This window comes from Pempheris klunzingeri, chromosome 9 (assembly GCF_042242105.1).
Source record: "Pempheris klunzingeri isolate RE-2024b chromosome 9, fPemKlu1.hap1, whole genome shotgun sequence".
NCBI classification, from domain to species: Eukaryota; Metazoa; Chordata; class Actinopteri; order Acropomatiformes; family Pempheridae; genus Pempheris; species Pempheris klunzingeri.
This window is the reverse complement of record NC_092020.1, coordinates 16845734-16865832: the sequence shown is the minus strand read 5'-3', so window position 1 is coordinate 16865832 and position 20099 is coordinate 16845734. Positions and strand designations below refer to the sequence as shown.

The 20099-nt window shown below is 40.4% G+C and overlaps 1 protein-coding gene across 3 annotated transcripts in view; it reads right to left on the bottom strand.

The window, feature by feature from the left end:
* fgf13a (fibroblast growth factor 13a) overlaps nt 1–20099 on the bottom strand; it is a 96003-nt gene that overhangs the window by 9497 nt on the left and 66407 nt on the right. The window contains exons 1-3 of one of the 3 annotated variants that reach the window (XM_070836386.1): nt 16629–16711; nt 11121–11231; nt 5774–5877 (exon numbers count right to left, since the gene is read on the bottom strand). In XM_070836386.1, coding sequence (XP_070692487.1) covers nt 5774–5877; nt 11121–11231; nt 16629–16659 — 246 coding nt within the window. In that variant the 5' untranslated portion in view covers nt 16660–16711. Of the gene's footprint in view, nt 1–5773; nt 5878–11120; nt 11232–14255; nt 14446–16628; nt 16712–20099 lie in introns of those variants that run through there. The other 2 variants (XM_070836385.1, XM_070836384.1) reach the window with 2 other exon arrangements.

The following is a 20099-nucleotide window of genomic DNA, read 5'->3' as shown; positions in this document are numbered from 1 at the left end:
TTGAACATACATCTGCACATGCCTGTACATTTCTGTAACAGTCATCTTCACTGTCACCGTCTCACCTCTCAATAACATCTGCTCTTGCGTGCAGAAATTTCATATACACGTTCACTTACACTTGTCTTTCTAAATGAAATGAATTTCATCTCATGAGTAGAGGGCAGGGAGAAACAGAGAACAGTCCTAGTTTTTACAGCGTGGGGGAATCCCATTTTAAGTTATGGCAGTATTGCCTGAGTTTTTTATGATCCAATGACTGCCTATTGGACGGAGACATTCACAGGCTCATGAAAGTGTTGAGCATAATGTACTCCAGGATGTTTGCCTGCCAATTTTTAATACCCATGAACATAAAACACACAGACACACAGGCGCACACTGCCCATCTGGGAAACCTCTTCTACTCTATCGTACAATTACACAATTCAGCAGTGGTAATGGTAACTGTGAAATGAATGTTCCATTAGCAAGGCAGTCGTGTCAAAAAAACACAATCAATTATGATACTCTCTCAAACAGCATCGTGTTGGCTTCAGGGAGTAATTACAACCCAATAGTGTTTTCCTGATCCAATCAGCAGGAGGAGAAATAGTAGTATAATGGATCTGATCTCTTCTGTAAAGATGTTGGTCAGATACTTTTCAAGACAAGCCAAATCAATGCTGCACATTGCCCCATGTGCATTCAGCTGGCATATCAAAACTAGGATGACACCAATTATTGCAATGGAATCGGAGCTGAGTGCTGTTCTACTTTCTCTGCAGCCACATCAATGCTTGCGAGACTCACAAAAGCTAATGCTATGGCTGGGCAGTGAAGACAAATCCGGCTTTTCAAAGTCCAGTCTTGTCAGCTCTGAGGAAGTGGATTAAAAAGCACCTTTTTCTTTGGCTAAAGATAAAGTACACTCATGGTGCTCATTTGTTTGGGAATAAATTGGAGAGCTTTAAGCTAGTGGAAAATACTCCTGCAAATACCAAACACAAATACACACACCCACACAGGGTACACGTTCAAGCCAGCAGCACATACGCACACAAACACACACTACACTAACTAGTTAATGACACAGCTCAGTGGAGTGAAGCCTTACAGCGGTGGTTATTTACCAAAGGCATTGTGCTCGCTAAATGGTTGAAAAGGCATGGGTGTGAGCCAACTACATATCCAACAGGAGTGTACTAAATATAAATACATAATGTACAAGCACAACAATATATGGACTTCTTTGATGGTTTTGTTGTCTTTATATTTATTTATATCTATCCCACGTACATATGGATCTGATTATTTTCTCTGAAAAATAAGATAATAAAATAATATGCTCTTACACCGATGTCTTACACTGACTGATGTGTTCTAGTCGATATGCTCTTGTCTGACCAAATTCTCATTCTCATCTCTCATTGGCGTGACTTTCATAAGGAGCAAGCCCTCTTAATCCATATTCAGTGTGTATTTTGTAATTCATGACTGGAGGAGTACTGGCGCTGGATTGAAGGGAGTGACTGATATGAGACCGCAAGAGGAACACAGGAAGAAAGCGCACGTGACAGGTTTTCTTCTGCTCTGTGTTCTTCTTGCGGTGTCATATCAGTCATTCACTGAATCAAGTAGCGTAGCCCCCCATCCCATCATCCTGACCAATCACTTGGTTAAGGGGTAGATAGAATTTCAACCAAGATTTTCTTTGGTTGATTACACCCCTAGCTTACGCAACCTCTGCATTCCTCATTAAAGGTTTCAGTGATTCTCCCTAGGCATCGTTTTTAAGTTAGAATTTATTCATTTAATATATGCGTTTCTCACCTTGACTAAAAATGGCAGGAAAATACTTAAATTGACTTAAGTGTAGATGTAATGTGGGTGTCTCATCACATATCTTGGAGCCTTTTTTTCTTTTCACCTTATCAACATCATCATCATCATCATCATTCTTATGCATTATTCAGATTGGCTTATTTTAATGTAAAGCTGGCACTTACATACCGAGCGCCATTATGAATTAGATGAGAATGTGATGGGTTTCATGTGTTCATGCAGAAACTCCCTCACAGAACGCATGACCGATGCACCGAGGGATTTAACTGGCCCAGTGATTTACGTTAAAAAAGAGCCTGTGAACCTCCACGGTAACCTGATAAATATCTCCACCCCAAGAGCCCTGAACTCTCATTTTACACACACTCGCACAAAGCAGTCTAGACGAGACTCAACTGGAGCCTCAGTGACTCACACTAATTCAAATATGACCCACCAGGAAATTAATACACCACTTCAAAGGCACCTCATGAGATATGTGGACACCATTTAGCTCGGGATCTAAAAATACACCCGTACATCTGAAAACATATCAAGAAAGCTTAAATGCTTTTTTTTTTCATATTCAGTAGAAATATTCACTACACTGCTGCAGATATATAAGAGAGTATTGGGTTGGTAGCAATCATTTTCGCAGATTCTTTTAGATTATGTCGGGAACACTTTATTGTGTTGAATAGAGGGCAGTTCTGATGCAAAACTTGCTCAACTACCCTTGCAAAAGTAAAGAGGCAAACAGTAAAAGAGAGTATAGTAAAGTAAAATACATATTAATTGTTTTTTCCTCTCCCACACATTGACGCTGATGGATGAATATATTTTCACGGGTGCATTCTGCCTCACCCACACATATGCACTCTTTTTCTCACTACTCATTTCTCTCACTCACTCTCTTTTTCTTGGTGTATATTCTTCTATGCATGTTATGTACAGATGCACATACGCACAGCCAACAGCCACACACCAGCCAACTCCGTCTATGGTCTAAAAGTCACTCATAATCCTACCAAAGGAAATGCATAACATTAGTTTAAACCTTAACATACATATAAATGTATAATTCAGTATGCATTAGAAGTTGTGTCAAAAATGTAAATTAACTATACATGTAAATCATTTGAATCCTATTCATTATAATACAAACATTCACTCATGATTCCAATCATGCATGCACTTATGCACACACGTAGAATAATGGGAGTCATCCAGATCCCAGCAGCAGCACTCTTCATCCCTCCACCCAGAATACGTCATCTGTTGTCTCTCCGCTGTTGATTGGGAATCTCCCTCCAATGCTGACCTGCTATTGGCTGGTTTAATGTGTGGCTTCAAGGCAGCACTTTACCATAGCAGCAATTCCAGCAAGACAGGCACTATTAGGCAGCCAGCTACACATTCAATTCAATTCCCTCTATAATTTAGCTGAAACAGAAACCTCTAGAACCCATCCCCCAACTGCGTTCTTCCAATTTAACACACCCCCAAGATGTGTTGTGTTTCACATGGGGGCTGGTAAACAGCATAGATGATAAATTGTATGTACCCTGCAGTATTCCTTTTTAGACCGTAGCTTTTATGGTCTTCGCTATTTGACTAAAATGTGATACAGTTATAGATCACAAAAAATAGAATAAAACTACCTATACTGGTGCGCTGTTAGCTGCCTTTAATGATGTTATTTTCAACAAACAACAAGCCCCATAGTAGTGAATTTAACAGTTTAGAAGCCACGACCTCTAAGTCCTTTAGTTTTAAGCTTGGAGCAAAGTAAAACAATAAGAATCTCAGAGACCATCTAGTGACATAGTGCTGTAATAGCTCATTAATGTAGCTAGGCGTCCGACCAATAGGAAGCTCTAAATGTGATCACATGCACCTTGAATTTGATTTTGATGAGACACTAGAAAGCTTCCGCCACCTGCTCTACGAGGTCTAATCTGACACCTACCTTGAGTTCTTTAAACTGTGCCCTCATCTCTTGTGTCTCATCTTAAGATATATTTTGAGGTCAAAAGGGATACACAATGCACTTTGACATTATCTGTAAGTATGTCAAAGTGTATTGTGTATCCCTGTGTGTTGTGATAGGATATACCTTTTAAGCTACTTATTATCTGTTTAAGGGAAAGCATATAAACAAAGTAGGCTCCAGGACAGGACCTTGGGGCACACCATCTGAAAAAATTATATACACTGTACAATGACAGTCTCATTTTAGGATACTTTGATCACCTTTTCGAATAGCGTGCATCACAGTATAGAAAGACATCACTGAAGATTTTGAAAAGAGCTGTTTCAGTGAAGAACAACTGACGGAAGCAAGTCTGAAATTTATCAAGAACATTATGCCCACCTAAGGACGTTGTATGCTGCTTGTTGCATCCAGTTTTCACTTAAAACTGACAGTTTAGACAGTTTAGAAATAGGCCAGTGCTACCTATGCTTGTAGAGCCTTTGCCAGCTGGACCTATCTTTATTAAATTAATTCTACAGCTTGCTGCATATACTAAATGACTGACAGCCGAGCTCATATAATTAAAATTACTGACTAGAGCTGCGGATTACTGGGGAGCCATGTTAAATACAGTGCATGACTGTGTGTGTGTGGGAAGGGGTTGAAGGAGTATGTTTTATTTAAATTATTCCTGTATATTCCCTTCAGGCATGCTTAGCTGGGGCAACCCCCAGTGGATATGTTGTCAAACAAAAGCTAGCAATCATTGAAATGTAACATTAGACAGACCACACAATCGCTCGCCAAACTCTCTACAGTGATTGTTGTCATTCTTTTGCTCTAACATACTACACTGATTGAGATCTTGAATCTAAACATGACTGTTAACTAGAAATTATGTATTTAGTTTCAATTGTTGAAAATGTTTAAATAGATTTTTAACATTACATTTCTATGGACAGAAGATTGGTTGTATTTACTATTAAATGCTAAATAACAGATAAAACAGCGCAGTTCCAAAGGTTTCAGTCCTGGATATAATGAAACAGTGCTCCAGTTCTTGAATGTAACAAGTATTAACAACAGAACTAACTGTGTAATTCCTTGATAGAAGTGTCTCCAAGTGAACTAATGCTTCTTGAGAGCTATCACATTAACCCTGTGTATTAATGCAATTTTGTGTTTGTGTGTACAAGAGAAAGGCCAGTCTCCTCCTTCCTTTATTACATTACTGCCTAAGTATGTAACAGATAATTTGTCAGTGGCAGCTGCTGAATAAACAGCTACAAGATCATTAGGTTTTCTTTGCTGTTTCTGAACTTGTTTCTATCAATCACCATTGTGTCTGCCTACTGAGACCTTTACCTTACAGAACAATCATTACTAATTTGACTATGAGGATTGTCTTTTAATGGTGAATGTGTGTGTGTCTGCACGCCCTCTGGGTGCACATCCAGCCAGCCTGTCAGTCTTCTCAGTGATGCCTGCCGCACAATGCGATGGTGGCATTTGGGGAGGAAGACTAGCAGGGACATTGTTCGGCCAGCAACTGAATTATTCATAACCTTGCACATTTTATCAGAGATGAAGAGCCAGCTGCCACGAACGGATATGTCACTGCTCCGCCTGCTTACACAATCCTTCAACTTTTTATTGACACCGAATTCTATCAGGAAATGATGCCAGTCTTTGATCAGGCTTAGGATGATGTTGTGCCTTTAGTGGTCATGATGAGAGTGAGTTTTCTACGAATAATGTAGATAAAAGATTAAAATGCATCTGGTACTTGACACTTAAAGCAAACTGACTGCTACTGACTGTATCTTAAGTATACATCTTGTCTCTTTCTCACGTTTATATTGTTTTGTCAAATCGCTCATGTCACCATTGTCACTCAGATGCCTCTCTGCATACAGCTGGATCAGAATGTCAGCCTATAGGATAGAAACACACATGCACATAAACACTCACACGTGCATTAAATGAGGCACTTACTGAAGTGTACAAGTAGCCCTCACTGTTCATAGCCAGATAGAGTTTGGTCTGCACCCCTTGGATGGCCACCACTCGCAGCCCCACTGGAATAAGGTTGAACATGGCTGGAAAGAGACAGACAGCAGAGACAAAGGATAAACAAAGCGTACACTTTAATCACCATTTAATACATGTTTGTTTTTTGTTTTTTTTTTAAAAGGCAATGAATAAAAAATGTGTAAATATATTATGCTGCTACCATAAGTGTTCCTGAGAGAAATCCAAATTTTAGAGCAAGACTAAAGCATAGTGAACCCCGCCAGGTTTGGCATTCACCATTAAGGGGTTGAAATAGTTAGTTAGTGTTCGCTGTCTCTGTTTGAATGGAAGAGAGAGTTGTCAACCGAAACCACAAATCGAGGTACGATACAAACTCAGGAGCTCTCCCAAGGGTGTTTCATAAAGCAAGTGAACAAAATCAGAGACAGAAACAGAGAATTGTTGAAATGACAAAGAAGCTCACAATGTTGTGCGTTCACACACATTAACTGAGATCTTGGACTGCGTTAAATAATGTGTAAAATAATTTAAGATCTAATCGACTGGTAATATGAAAACAAATTGTGTAGCCAAATGTAAATCGATGATGATGACAGTGCTGTTAATGTGACAGAGCTGCTCTCTCTATCATGTTATCTACCGGCAGTCACTAAGGGCCAGTTGTGATGAGGCATTTTATTGGAGTGCAGGAAGAGAAAACACTTAAACACCTCTGTACATAAGCACATACATATAAACCTGTCTGTGAGTAATGTGCTGAGTTCAAGTTGTGAGGCTGAGAAAACCAGCGGTAGTGCAGCTGGTCAATGAGGTACACCTCTACCTAATTAATGTCGGCCTGTTCTGTTTATGAGTGTCTGCCTGCGTTTCATAGCACGCTGACGAGGAACCCACGATCTGAATAGAGGAAAGCACACAAACATCGACCTGAAAGTCTGTAGTCGCTCTATTGCAAAAAAAGGAAACTTCTCGCCTTTTGTTTTGTCTATTGTTGGATGTATTTCCAAGCAGTTGTGCCATCACAAATGCTGTGGGTTTTTTATTACCCTTGCGAGAGGACCAAACACAGCAAATAGTGTCCACAAGAGAATCATAGGAATTATCTCAAGTTTCTTGATTGTTAAGACAGTACATTGACAAACACACACACACACAACTTCATTCTCACATCATTTAAGCTGTGAGTCACAGTATGCCCTTACTATAGGTCCTCTTGTCAACCACTTAGTAGATCCCTATCTGCAGACTCCTTTGAGCGAAGTGCACTATAGAGGCTTTTTGATGGGCTATTTCATCTGCCCTTATCACTTTAACATTGCAGGCCTTCCTCTCTCCCAGCTTTCATTGTAAACAACAGCCATAGGAATGCATAATGTATCTACTTGGTTGAGTAAACGGGCAATGCCAGCAAATTCTTGGTTCAGTGGAAATGCATTTAAGTCCTTGAGCCACTTTCTTCCCTTTCTCTCTGCCTCTCCCTCTCCATGTTTCTTTATACCCATCTTTAATTCTGTTTTTTTGTTTCTTCAAATGCTCCATGAAAGGTTGTTGTCAACAAACACTTTTGTCTGTCCCAAATGACATGTTTGAAATAATTCAACAGCCAGAGTATATCAACAATAACAACAAAAGAATGTCAGGATTTTGGACAGATAAAGATCCCTTGAGTCCATTTGTCAGCCAGACGGGTACATTGAATGGTTGATCAGAGACAGCAGGCCTATTTCCAAAACAGCTGTTACAAACATATAATGCTTTAGTCTAGTCTGTATTCAGCAGCAAGATGTCTTAATGTTGAGCATGTCTTTATTATTAACTGTACTGATGCTGTTTTCTGTATGATAGAGGATCCTCCACGCATCTTAAATTCTCAGTTATTTTCTCAGGTACAGTATGGTTGAGCTACATTGTTAACTAATTTCAGCTTACTCTAAAACTTGCACCACTTTTCAAACACATAGTTATAGTTTAAGTCCTGTGATAATACAGCAATCAGAAGATGGCTCCCTTGGGGAAGACGCAGTACTCTCCATCTTGAAGCTTTCAAAATTACAGATTGGTGTATCTTTGGTGATGCCTTCTTTGGCAGCTGTGTATTGTGCAGCAGATGCTGACAGTAAAATATAAAAAAGAAAGATTACACCAGGTCATTTTAGCACAACTTTTAGGAATTCTAGGAACTAGGAAGGAACATGAAATTCCTTGGTAGTTTTAGCTTTAACAAATGTATTCCAAATGTTTGCTATGTTTTGGAACGTTTCACAGTACTGGATTTTGGAGGCTTGACGGTTTCTTGCCAGATATTAATAGTAACAAGTTACATAGTACTACCAGCAAACTTTCTCCACAAATATTATTCAGAGCGATCCATCTTGGCTTTGCTGTAGTCAGAGTTAGAGTGGATGTGAGATTTTCATACGAAATCTCCCCTTATTACAACAAGATCTGCAGACTTATTCAGGTATGAGACACATTTTGAGATGCATAAATACATTCTGTATCCTTTCTCTTTGTATGCAGCACACTCTTTAGTTGATTTCTTACTAGTCTCAAACATCTTGCCACACGAGCAGATCTTGTCTTTGTAATTGCACCCTTCTAGCTCATCGTCGCTCAGAGTTTTCTCCCTTCATATTTCCACCATGACGCACACCTACACATCTGCAGACCACTTCATTTTATAAGGATTACCAGCCGGTGTACTGATGGAGATTTTCAAGAGGGGAAACTCAATTACTTCCGGCTCCTAGAAACACCTGAGCACACTGGAGAGGGTGACAGGGCTACCACCCACTCACAGACTTTTCCTAGTGCAGAGAGCCACATGGAATAAGAAAGGTGATGAGGCATCGGGGACAGTTTTCACAATTGCTTGCTGGCTGTCTCTGTGTCAGTTCCACCCACCAACAGCCTAGGAGTCATGACAGTGTGACAATAAACCCAGCAGGTTCCCAGCAAATGCTAGTCACATTTTAAACATTTATCCTATCTCTTAGTCATTCTGGGAGCACCATGCCTGTGATTAGAACAGCCTAAATATGACAGCACAACATAGTATTGGAAGTAAAAAATAAGCTGTTGTGACAACGTTATACAGCACCTCTGTGGTCTAATTACTGTTCAACTGGCTTTTTGTTTGAGGTAAACTGTTTTCGGTTGAATTCAATTCAAAGCCAATAATGTAAGACAACTGTATTCAGCTGCAAAAACATTTCATTTGATTTGATAGCAATTGTGAGTGTAGTGCCATTGTTGCATGCAGGATGGCTCTAATTTTAGATGAGTGTATGCTGAGCAAGCTCAAAAGCGACATTAGTTGTTGATTAGTGAGACGCTCTTTGGGCGGAAAAAATTGTGAAATAGTCAGTGGCAATTAAATTTGATGTGAATTACACCTCAGTAGACTTGCCAAATTCATTGCCTAATACTGGGATCCACATTATGTCCAGCCATGCTCACAATTGGGAAAAATATATATTTTAACAAACTCTCCAATCTGTGCTTTTGGTTCTGTTTACAAAGAGGAGGGTTGAAAGCATAACATCTAGGACAAGACTGAGAACGGACTGCATTTTGCACACTGAAACAGTACCCTTCCTCTTTCAAAGAAAGGATTTAGAGTTGCCTCACAGTTCTGCCTTTTTTTTTCTCTGGATACCCAGTGGATTTGTTCAGTTGTGATGCAACACAAAAAAATGGTTGATTCTGTGTAAAAATGGAAAAGAGATCACTGGGATTTATGAGACTTGAATTTGTTATTTCTTGTTATTTGCCTTTTAATATAGAATGTCACAGAAATATCAAACCTCTGTATTACCACAGCCAAGTCTGTTTTCTCAGGAAGGTGTGTGTGTGTGTGTGTGTGTGTGTGTGTGTGTGTGTGTGTGTGTGTGTGTGTGTGTGTGTGTGTGTGTGTGTGTGTGTGTGTGTGTGTGTGTGTGTGTGTGTGTGTGTGTGTGTGTGTGTGTGTGTGTGTGTGTACATTTGAGTAGGTCCTCTCCCACAATCACAAGACACCAGTAGCTCCAAGAGGACTGCGCTCTCCGTCACCATGGAGACAAGCGCACCCAGCGCCTAACAACGCTATTTTTGGAGCAGTGCAAAGAGCTTCACTCTTTCTCCTTTTCCTATTCAGCAGCACACTTTAATTTTCTCTTCAAAAACTATTTTGGTGCCATTTCGGCCCAGCTGTTATGTAAGTCTACAGAAAAGTGAGTCCATGCAGACATGATAGGTGAGGTGTGAGAGGTGAAGAATTATATTGTGTGTGTGTTTGAGATGTTTCATTTTATTATCTTCATTTCTACTTGTGCACATAGTCTACTCTGTATAGTAGTTAACTTTGCTGAAACAAATTCCACACAAATTACAAAGTAGTGTTCTGCTTGGACAACATCCCACAGAGCTGCTATTTATATGTAAGATACACACGCCATCTCCACCGAGGGAGTAATTGAATACAGAGGTACTAATTCAGAGGCTCCAGAAGTGTTTACATCCGCTTAGTGTCGGGATTACACAGTAAGTATTACATCAAAGCTGTTTCAGTGTGCCGTGCTAATCATTTCCTCAACAATATTGTTTTGCTATGAGGGCAAAGTGGATTTCACATAGGTCACTAACTGCTGTACTGTTCTAGTCTTTCAAAGCATGTAGTGTTGACTGCACTTTCTAATTATAATGTGGTCTATTTCTGCTTTATCATTACCAGACAAGTGGTTGTGTTGTTATTCTTCTATTGATCTCCTCTTTAATCTGTCTATTGGAATACAAAGAGCTGGTGGGTGTAATGGCAATGATAGGGACGCATCAATGCATAGTATAAGACAAAGCTGGCTCTCATCACAGAGGCAGTGTGTCGGAGAGTAAAAAGTCAATCATCATCTGTATTCAGGCTGCCATAGGATGACTTTGATGAGATAAAATTAAACAGCTACTCAGGACTACAGCACTTAATGCACTGGCAAATAAGTTCTTAGTATTGGTTTATAGTACAGGACAAAAAAAAACACTGTTTATCCATGGGAGTGAAACTAAAAATAATCATAGTTATGAGCAGTTTGAATGCTGTTCAAAACTAAGAATCAGCAATTCAGAAGATGAATTTAACATTTATAATCAAACCTAGGAAAAGCAAAGCAATATTGAAGGGGCACGAGTTTAATGTTCACGTTTTCATAAAGCTGATCAGCAATCCTGTCTATAGTTCATGAAATTGACAAAAGCAAGATAAAAGGTTCCTACTTACCAGCAGTGCAATGGCTGTATGATAAACATGAGGGGAACAAAACATTAGAGTGAAACTTACTGTAACCATTGTCCTCCTCCTTCGTTCCATCAATGGTTCCATCTGCCTGCAGCTGCAGGTGGAAACCTTGTCGACTGTACAACTTCGTCACAATCCCCTTCAGCTGGGGCTCTGTGGAAGCAGAGGGGACAGGAAGACACAAGAATGAAACCACAGACTGTAGAAAAGCATCAATGTGGCAACGTGATGTCGCTCGCAGCCTTCTAAAGGGAAATTCTGAAGCTTCGGTGTCGGTTTACTGCTTGCTACCATTTTGAAAGTTACTGAAGCTACAAAATGCAATTTAAGGCTGAGTGGAGCTGAGGTGGGGCAGAAAAGAACTATGGCGGCTGACCGTGATAGGCTGAGACACCTGTCCGTCAAGCAAACACAACCCCAAATCACCACCAAAAGCATGTTGGAAGAAGCAAAACCATTGTGGGTATCCTGTACAGTCAGATAGATTTGAGCCTCGAATCTAGCAGCCATTTGAGGATACTATTTATGGTACTTTTGCAAGTACTTGACAACTCAGTGGTTGCCACTTTATGAAACGAGAGGTCTGATAAAGGCTCTGGGCTTGCTAATATCCTACAGGCAGATTCCCACTGATCTTGTAGCCGCTTTACAAGGACCATTACACTTTCATTGCCCAGAGGGTATATAAACAAATAAAGCCAGACGTCTGATGAATTCAAACAATTTAAAAACATTTATGTTTTATGGATCTGTATGATCAAAGGCAAAATGGTAAAAACTAGAGTTACATCAGTGTTGCTGAGTTCACAATCCATGAAAATTGACAAACTGTCTCTGTCTTTTCTCTACGGTAGAACAGAGGTGACTAAAAAGGCAACCCCTATAGTCTATAGTTTGACAACAGAAATAAGACCACAGGTGGACAAAAGCAAATTGTATCAAATTCAAAAATGGTTTTAGGGGCTTGTGCTGGCTCAGTGGTCTTAGATGGCTGAGGAGACATTTCTTGCCCCCTCTTTCTCTCTCACCATGCTTCTAGTCACTATCTACTCCAGTAGAAGGAGAATGCTAGTAAATAATTAATCTTTTAAAAAAAACCCAGAATTATAATAACTTGTTTGGGATATGTGCAGATAGAAAGTAAGTTTAAGTAAAATGGATTTAAGAGTAACTTCACTTATCACAAGTACAAATATCATTATGTATATAGCAGGTGTTAAGAGTAGTGTTCAATGTTTCAATGTATTATTATTTTTTTTTTTACAAAGAAAGAGCCATATTTTTCAAATAGATTTAAAACAAGCACAAAATAAAGTGCAGAGTAATGAAAATAGTTATAGTTCTACCAATAAAATGAGAGACCTATACTATAATGTGTTACAACATATAAAACGGGCCTCAATAAATCTAAAAGACAATAGTTTTAAGGGGCAGAGCGTTTTAGTTTTGAAGTGGCTGGGTAGCCTGTCTGTGTTACATCAGTGTAATGTCTGATAAGAGCTAAGTGCTCTCCATTCCCTGGTTACTGTCCCTGGTGGAGTGTCCTTTACTGTGGTTTACCACACCTTTCATCTACCCTTTCATCTCACTTACCTTTCAGCACTGCCTTATCCAGCCTTACTAAGGTTACTTTTGCTGCAGAGGTCTGTCCAGTCTGCACATTGGGAACATTGTAAGGATTTTGTTGTAAAACTTTGTACATGTCATTAAGATGCTATGAAGCCTCGCTGTAGCCTGAACATATGCATCAGATCTGCAGTCGCATGATTCCCACATACGGACATAAATTGAGAAATGTACACATTGTAGCGTGTACTATAAACACAGATGAACAAGACCATGTGTACACTACATTACTAGGCAATACACCAAAGTACATACACACTCCAGACTGTATTTTCGAAAGATGCCAGTTTTTTTTGTGTTTGGTGAGGCTCCATGTGTAAGCCACACACAGACAACGCCTTCTTGGCACTCAATGCTTCCTCCACAGGATAGAAATGGAAATTGGAAGTGAGAGGGGTGCAGAGACTGTAGGATAGTTATGCTGTTGCATAAACATGCACCCTGACCTCCTGGTGCATCATATACAGAGTTATAAAACTTGATTGGAAATTAATTAAACAGATGGGATTGAATAAGGCCCTGAGAAATCACTGAGCTGACACTTGTAAGGCTGTGCAGTCGTCACGTCCACAAACAATCCAGAAACCGACAGAACTGACAAACGGTGAGCTTTGGGCCTGAAGACAATGTGATCGGATCAGTTATCCAGCCATGGTCACTTCTGCTCTGGGTTTGAAAGAGAGTGGGTGCTTTAAGCTACAGAGACACACAACTGTCACTGCAGTGATAAAAGTGCCTCGGGAGCCACATGTCCAGTGATAAAGTAGCATTTATAATAATTATTATAAGTGTATAAGTATATACAATATCAATCATTTTATTTTTTACTCCTGATAATCAGGTACCCCTTACTTCCTCTTATCTGCCAAGTGTTTTTTCAGTTGGATGCATTTCAGCAACAAAGAACTCGGCCCACAGTATTAAAGGAGAATATCATTTTTGAGCTATTTATGAAATCTTCTTCAAATATATTCTAAATAAAAGGTAGCACCTGCTTATTTGAAATGTTTGTGTCAGATGGTGTTTCTCTTATTTGAGATTCCATGTGAAATATTCATTATGGAGCTTATAGTCTAACCAAGGGTAACTTGCATCAACAGTATTAAACTGTTCTAGAGATTGATAATACAGATATTTAAAAATCCCTATCAAACTTATTCTACAATTAAATTTGAACTGTGAACAATGACTGACTCCTAAATGACACTATTTAGTGATTTCCAAAATCTACTTAATAAGCACTTTTGTGTGCCTTGTCCAGTGTGGACTGAATAAGTAGATGCTGAAGGATGGAAGTATCAGTTTAATGTTTGCCTCAGAAGAGCGTGAGACGCCAGAGGTGACCCCTCTGCGGATAAACTTCATAAGGGAGCCCCCTCATTCTCCTACCAACTTTGGCAGAGTCATTAATCTCTTGAATAGACACGGAGCTGTGCTTTGTAGGCTATATATAATTTAGTTTCGATGATTTCTGAAATATAACAGCACCCTGTCATAGATGAAGAGTCAGTGATCATGGTGATAAAAGCCTGATGAAACTGCACAACAGACCTGGTCGTCTCCGTCGCCTCTTCTTGGAGCCAAAGAGTTTGACTCTGGAGAAAACGTTTAGTCGACTGGGTTTTTCACAGCCTCCTTTGGTTTTACTGGGGCTGCTAACGCAGCGGCAGGCATTGGTCTTCTCCCGCTCCCTCGCCTGCCTTTTCTGCCTTATGAGGGAGCTGGCAATCGCTGCAGCCATGGCCAGTTTGGCAGCGCTCTGGAAAAAACTTCCGGAGAAGCGTGAAAATAATCACCCCCTTTTGAATCCAGTAAACTGGATTCCGAAGGACAACGTCCAGCCGCAGCGGTAACAATCTGAATCAAACACAAATAGTCGTTTAAAGAACAAGTGGACTGTGAAGAGTAGACAAGAAGACAGTCCCGGTAGTGCGTTAAGGCCAGTTAGATCATGTCCAAATGAATCATATTTTCACGACTTTGGGCGTTATTCAGGGATTGTCCGTTGTATCTCCGAGAATAAAAAAGTGAAAGTTAACAAAAAATAAAAACCACACGTTCCACCGTGAAGAGGTACAAAGACTTTCACCACAGCACGCTGCATGTTCCTCCAACTGTATCATTTTGTCGGCATCACAACAAATACGCACAGAGCCAGTCTCTGTGCGCAGTTTTGCATCATCCCACTAAACTACATGGCCGCGCACATGGTGTTCGGGTTGGCAGATAGTCGTGAATGAACCTCAATGCGCAGCTAATGGATGGAAACACCTGTTTGCAGACGCCGGCAGAGTGTTTGCAATGCTCTTTATCTGGTTTCCCTAATCCTTTACTGAAGCTGCCGCTGTGAGGAAGAGACTTACAGCGCGCTTTAGAAAGGCAACGCAGAGGATGTGAACGAATCTCTAAGAGGAATCCATTTGTTTCTCTCTCTTTTGTTGAAGCAAGGCAGCGCAAGGTAATAGCAGGAGGTGCCTCATTGTGGATGCGGTATCCGAGCTCAGCGCAAAGCACAGACTCAGCTGTGCTGCTTGGAGCATCCCACCGACAACCTGGAGGATGAGCAGTGGGGAGGAGGGGGGGAGGACAGGGAGTCTAACTAGTGAGACACACAGCCAGTCAATGTGCACAGAACATGAACATCTCAATATAGGCCGTCATATGGGATAATTCACATCACATATCAAGGGGCGTGGATGGCGTGTGGGGCGGGGGAGGAAGTGGCAAAGAGGAGGCAATATCACAAATATTTGGTGTTTTATTACACGAGGCTGGACAGAAAGTCACAAGGAGAAGTTTTAAACTGCTGATGCAGCTTGGGTTTGGGGAGAAAGAAAATCCCAGGTTTCAAATTTAAGTGAGGACGCACGTCCAACTGTAGGCTGCAGGGATTTAACACCGTAAAAGATGATTAACTAAGTATATAATGATGGTGTCAGCTGACTGTGAGGGATAAAACAGCAGGTAGCCATAATCAAACGTCGGCAGTGATGTTATACAAGATGGATATAGTAGAATAAGCATTGATTTTCTGGGATTAAATATGACTCCAAAACCCTCAAAGCGACGGATTAGCCTTTTGTGGCATCATACATTTCCATAATATTAATATTAACCTAACTAACAAATATGAATTCCTATACCGTGCCACCTTTTAACACGTCTATCTTTTTCTAACTGGCTTCTACTGGTAATCAGGAATTTACATAATGAAAATGGCAACAACAAAAGCAGCGGTCCACGCTGTTTTAGTAAGTGTAAAGGCCCAGTCCACAAGTCATGCTCTCACACTGCTGTGTCGGTCATTTCCAGCCCAGACTGCCAGACTCAACACTCCCTCACTTCTCCTCAGCCCCGGACTGATCGCAGCTATCAGCTTAACCAATGGTGCCATCTACAGTCCTCAGCCCAAACTGTTCCATCCCAGTCCTCTCTGATGAATAATAGACGCCAGGAACACACCTCAGGTTTATCTATTTTACCATGATTACATCTGAGGCGTCGTCTGACATCTGGGGGGACACAGGAGTACATTAGATACAGTGAATAGAGTAAAACAACAATCTAAAACTAAACACCACGACTAAATAATGAACACGTGAACACTCAAAAAGCTCCAAACTAAACGGAGACACAACTCCAGGGCGAAAGTGAAGATTTCAGGCGGTCAAACTGTTTCTGTGAAAGGCACCTTCGCTTCAGCACCACGGACAGCTCCGAGCTGCAAGAGTCATCCATGAAATAAAAATCAGCTTGACACTATTACCAGCATCAATAAAAGCCACAAAAGAAAAGAAAAAAAAAAACAGTTTTACTCAAGATAAGTTTGGAAGCGGTGCCTCAAAATCACTTTATACAAATAATTTCAGCTATAAAAGACGAAACAAGCGCAGCATGTTTTCAAAAACAAGAAGCTCAGCCTACCTGAAACTGATTTCCTCAAGGGAAAAGTCATGATTCTCTACAGCGAAGCCAAAGCAGTGACTTGAGGACTTGCAGCCGTTTGGTGGTGAAGTGAAGTGAAGTGAAGTGAAGTCTACGTTCAGCAAAGTTCAAACCATTGTCAGACAGCTGTCAGAGGCGTAGTGGAGGAGAGAGCATCGAGGCGTGGCCATCAACAGGAAGATCATTACAGGACATTAGCGACATGCCATTATGACTCCTAAAATGCTCATTAAACATTCATTTAGAGGTCTTGTTGATCCGGCAAACACGGGCGTGTTTGCAGCGTATTGCTGCGCTCGACGGGGCCGAATTGAAGCCGAGTGATCGAAAATGTAGGCTGAGATTGTACTTCCTTCTTGGGGCAGGGAAGACTTTGCTCTCATATTACAAAAAATCATGTAAAATGATCCGATAATGCGTTGTCTAAACCGGTTATACAGGCCTGTCCACTTTCGACTGAAAAATATCGACGTACAATCAGCTGAGACAACAGGCATTAGGCAGAGTGTTTTTTCTCTCCCAAAGACAAGTCTCTGTTCTGTGGAACTGAAGATCCAGTTTTTTAAAGAAAAAAAAATATGCTCAGCTAACATTGTGGCTGACCAAACATATCAGCATGAATTAATGCCAATGCAATGCATGAAGTGTGGTCTCTTGGTTTGTTTGTGCAGATCAATTTCATATTAGTCCAGTAATGTAAAGCATAGAAGTTAATGGGATGTATAGCCCTTTATGGACGTGATTACAGAAGCGGAATCATGTGTGCACTCTGCGTATTGACAGACTGAGCAATGAGCTCTGAGATTTAATGAGTTTTACAGTAAGGGTTGGTGGTCCACAGTCTGTGCACAGCTCTCAACACTAGATGGAGCAAGTGGACAGGCTATCAAAAGCAGCACATTCACTCAAAAGGGAAAATCCACCTAAAAACTCAGTCAGTTTTTCTAATCAACATACATTATGTCAGCGCTCTATTAACAGCATCAGAAGTTGAATTCATGATTGAATCGCGATTTGGGGAATTGGTCTATTCACAATTAAAGAAGCGGCTGAGTTTCTTCGAACGTCGCTTTAACATGCAAATGAGTTTCTGTAAATGCAGGGCTTGTGGTTGTAAATCAGAAAATGTCCTCATGTTCCAGTAAAGATAACCATTACGCTCTATCCATAGAGTACTTCCAAGATTTGTCTCGAAGTCACTGCATCACCACCGTCTCTCTCTGTGCTTTTCTTGGCAACAGACCTTACTTCCCATTCACAAACTGTGTAAAACTGTGTAATTTTATCCAAACAGCCCACACAGACAGTATTTAAGTTTGGAATGAAGTCACTTTTATAGACTACAATACATTTTTAAATACCTATCAGAGTTGCATATCGAAAACCATTAAGTCCCCACTGTAATGAAATAAATATTTAATTCAGAAATTGAGCAAAAGATGCTGACCAGTCAGCCATGCAGAAGCTGGCTAGCAATATACTGATTTACAAAGGATGTGGCTTAAATAAGATAAGGCGCTACAGAGGTAAAAGCATCTGTTTCCCCTTTGCCTTCCATTAATGTTGCCTGTAGATATAGATCTCTATAATGTCAAGGAGGGAGTCTAACCTTTAACCCCACACAGCAGAATAATATATGGTTGCCGCAGTTGTTTAAAGGTTGTAGCAGGCTTTAGAGAATCATCCCTTTCTCAAGAGCAGTTAGCATATATATGATAGCAGTTATCTCTATTGGGCAGTCTTTTCTGTGATGAAGAGTAGAACATTTACAGTCACAAAGGCTTTACTAAAACCAAGGGAAGGCAAAGATCTCACCTCAAGCAAGAAAGCAGTCTAAGATTGAACGAGACATTAATGATCCTATTTGTGAGGCATGATTTAAATGTTTTCAGTGATTGCCTTAACTTACTTACTGTAACACTGTTAGTTGGTTCAGCCAAGAATATTATAATGCTGCTGTAATCAACACTGCACAATTTTATCATTTGCTTCCATCTCCCTCTTGAGCTCAGAGGAAACGTCATTTTTACACACCAAAATTATTTAGATAAGAAATGATTTCTGTTCGAGTCAGTATTTCATGTTGAACTTAGAAGGTTTTAGCAGAGATGTCAAACTTATGTTGTGGGTGAGCTATGGATCAAGTCACATGTGCCGTATACAGTAAGAACTCAGTCATTTTTAATGCAGCACCTTGTAAAATGTGACCTCTCTTACAGCAGCATAGCAATTGTTAAGGATGTTGCTATAAAGTAGGCATACTGTGGTCCTACCTTCTGATATGCAGTTTGTTACCACTGCTCTCTGGAATAATGAACTTCCATACAATTTGATGTACACTGCAGTGTACAGTATCCCTGCCTGGTGCTATCCCATACCTGTAATTCTGCCGTGAACAAACACAGGCTGACAGTTCTCAACACTACCACAAGCAGGATTTACCTCAGTCGTCCCACTGCTGATAAACCTGGACCATCACTCAAGCAGTCAGTGTGGCCCTTCAGGCGGATTGCTGGGTTTATCACTGACAGTTAGGAGGACAGAGAGAGGCGATGAGAGTCGGGCTGCATTGTACAACAGCGACACTAATCAAACACCTAAGAGGATACTAAAAGTGCAAATGTGTACAAGCCTGATAATGTCCATCCCACCGTTAGAGCTGTTCTTAGCAGCGGCCAAGCTTTGATGGAGAAGGATAAATACAAAATAGCATACAATGGCACAAGTGGAACTGCTGAGATAAGTACAGGAGAGAGGCATATTTCAAATAGACAAAAGGTGGTTTGAACAATAAAAAAATAGATATAAATAGATGACACATGTATTTTATCCTAGTTTCTAAAGTATTATTTGTATTCAGAAGTCTCTGAGGAAAATATAGAACTAGTCCTCTTTTATCTTTTTGGTCTTTTTGCAAGACAAAGCAGACTATAGCTATATTTGACTCATTTGAAGTCTACTATAGACTTGCAAGTGCAAGTGAAAGTTAGCTATGTTCATGAACTCTGCTGTCAAAAAATCAAACCTCTCAGATAAGAGGTTTTAGTTTTATCTAGTTTTTTTTTTTGGTTTTATCCAAATACAAAAAAATGTTTCTGTCTCAGACCTCTGTAACCTACATCTATAGACACTGTGAGTAAGATAAGCAAGAAAGACCCAAGGACATTCATGCACGTGATTTCACAAACACACATACACACACGCATAAACCCTCACACCGAAACTGCCTCTGTGTTTCTGTGTTGCTTGTGTGTGTGTGCTGTGGTTGCTTGTGTAGCAATGTGCAATAGGTACATTAATTACTGTAGTGCCCCAGAATGCCAGTCTGCTGTGGCCTCCCGGGGGCACCTTCACTGTACTGCACTCACACACACATACAAAGGGAGAAAATAGCTGAGAATAGCTCAAAGCATACAGTTCTGTCAGCTTCCATCATAATGCAGTCAAGTA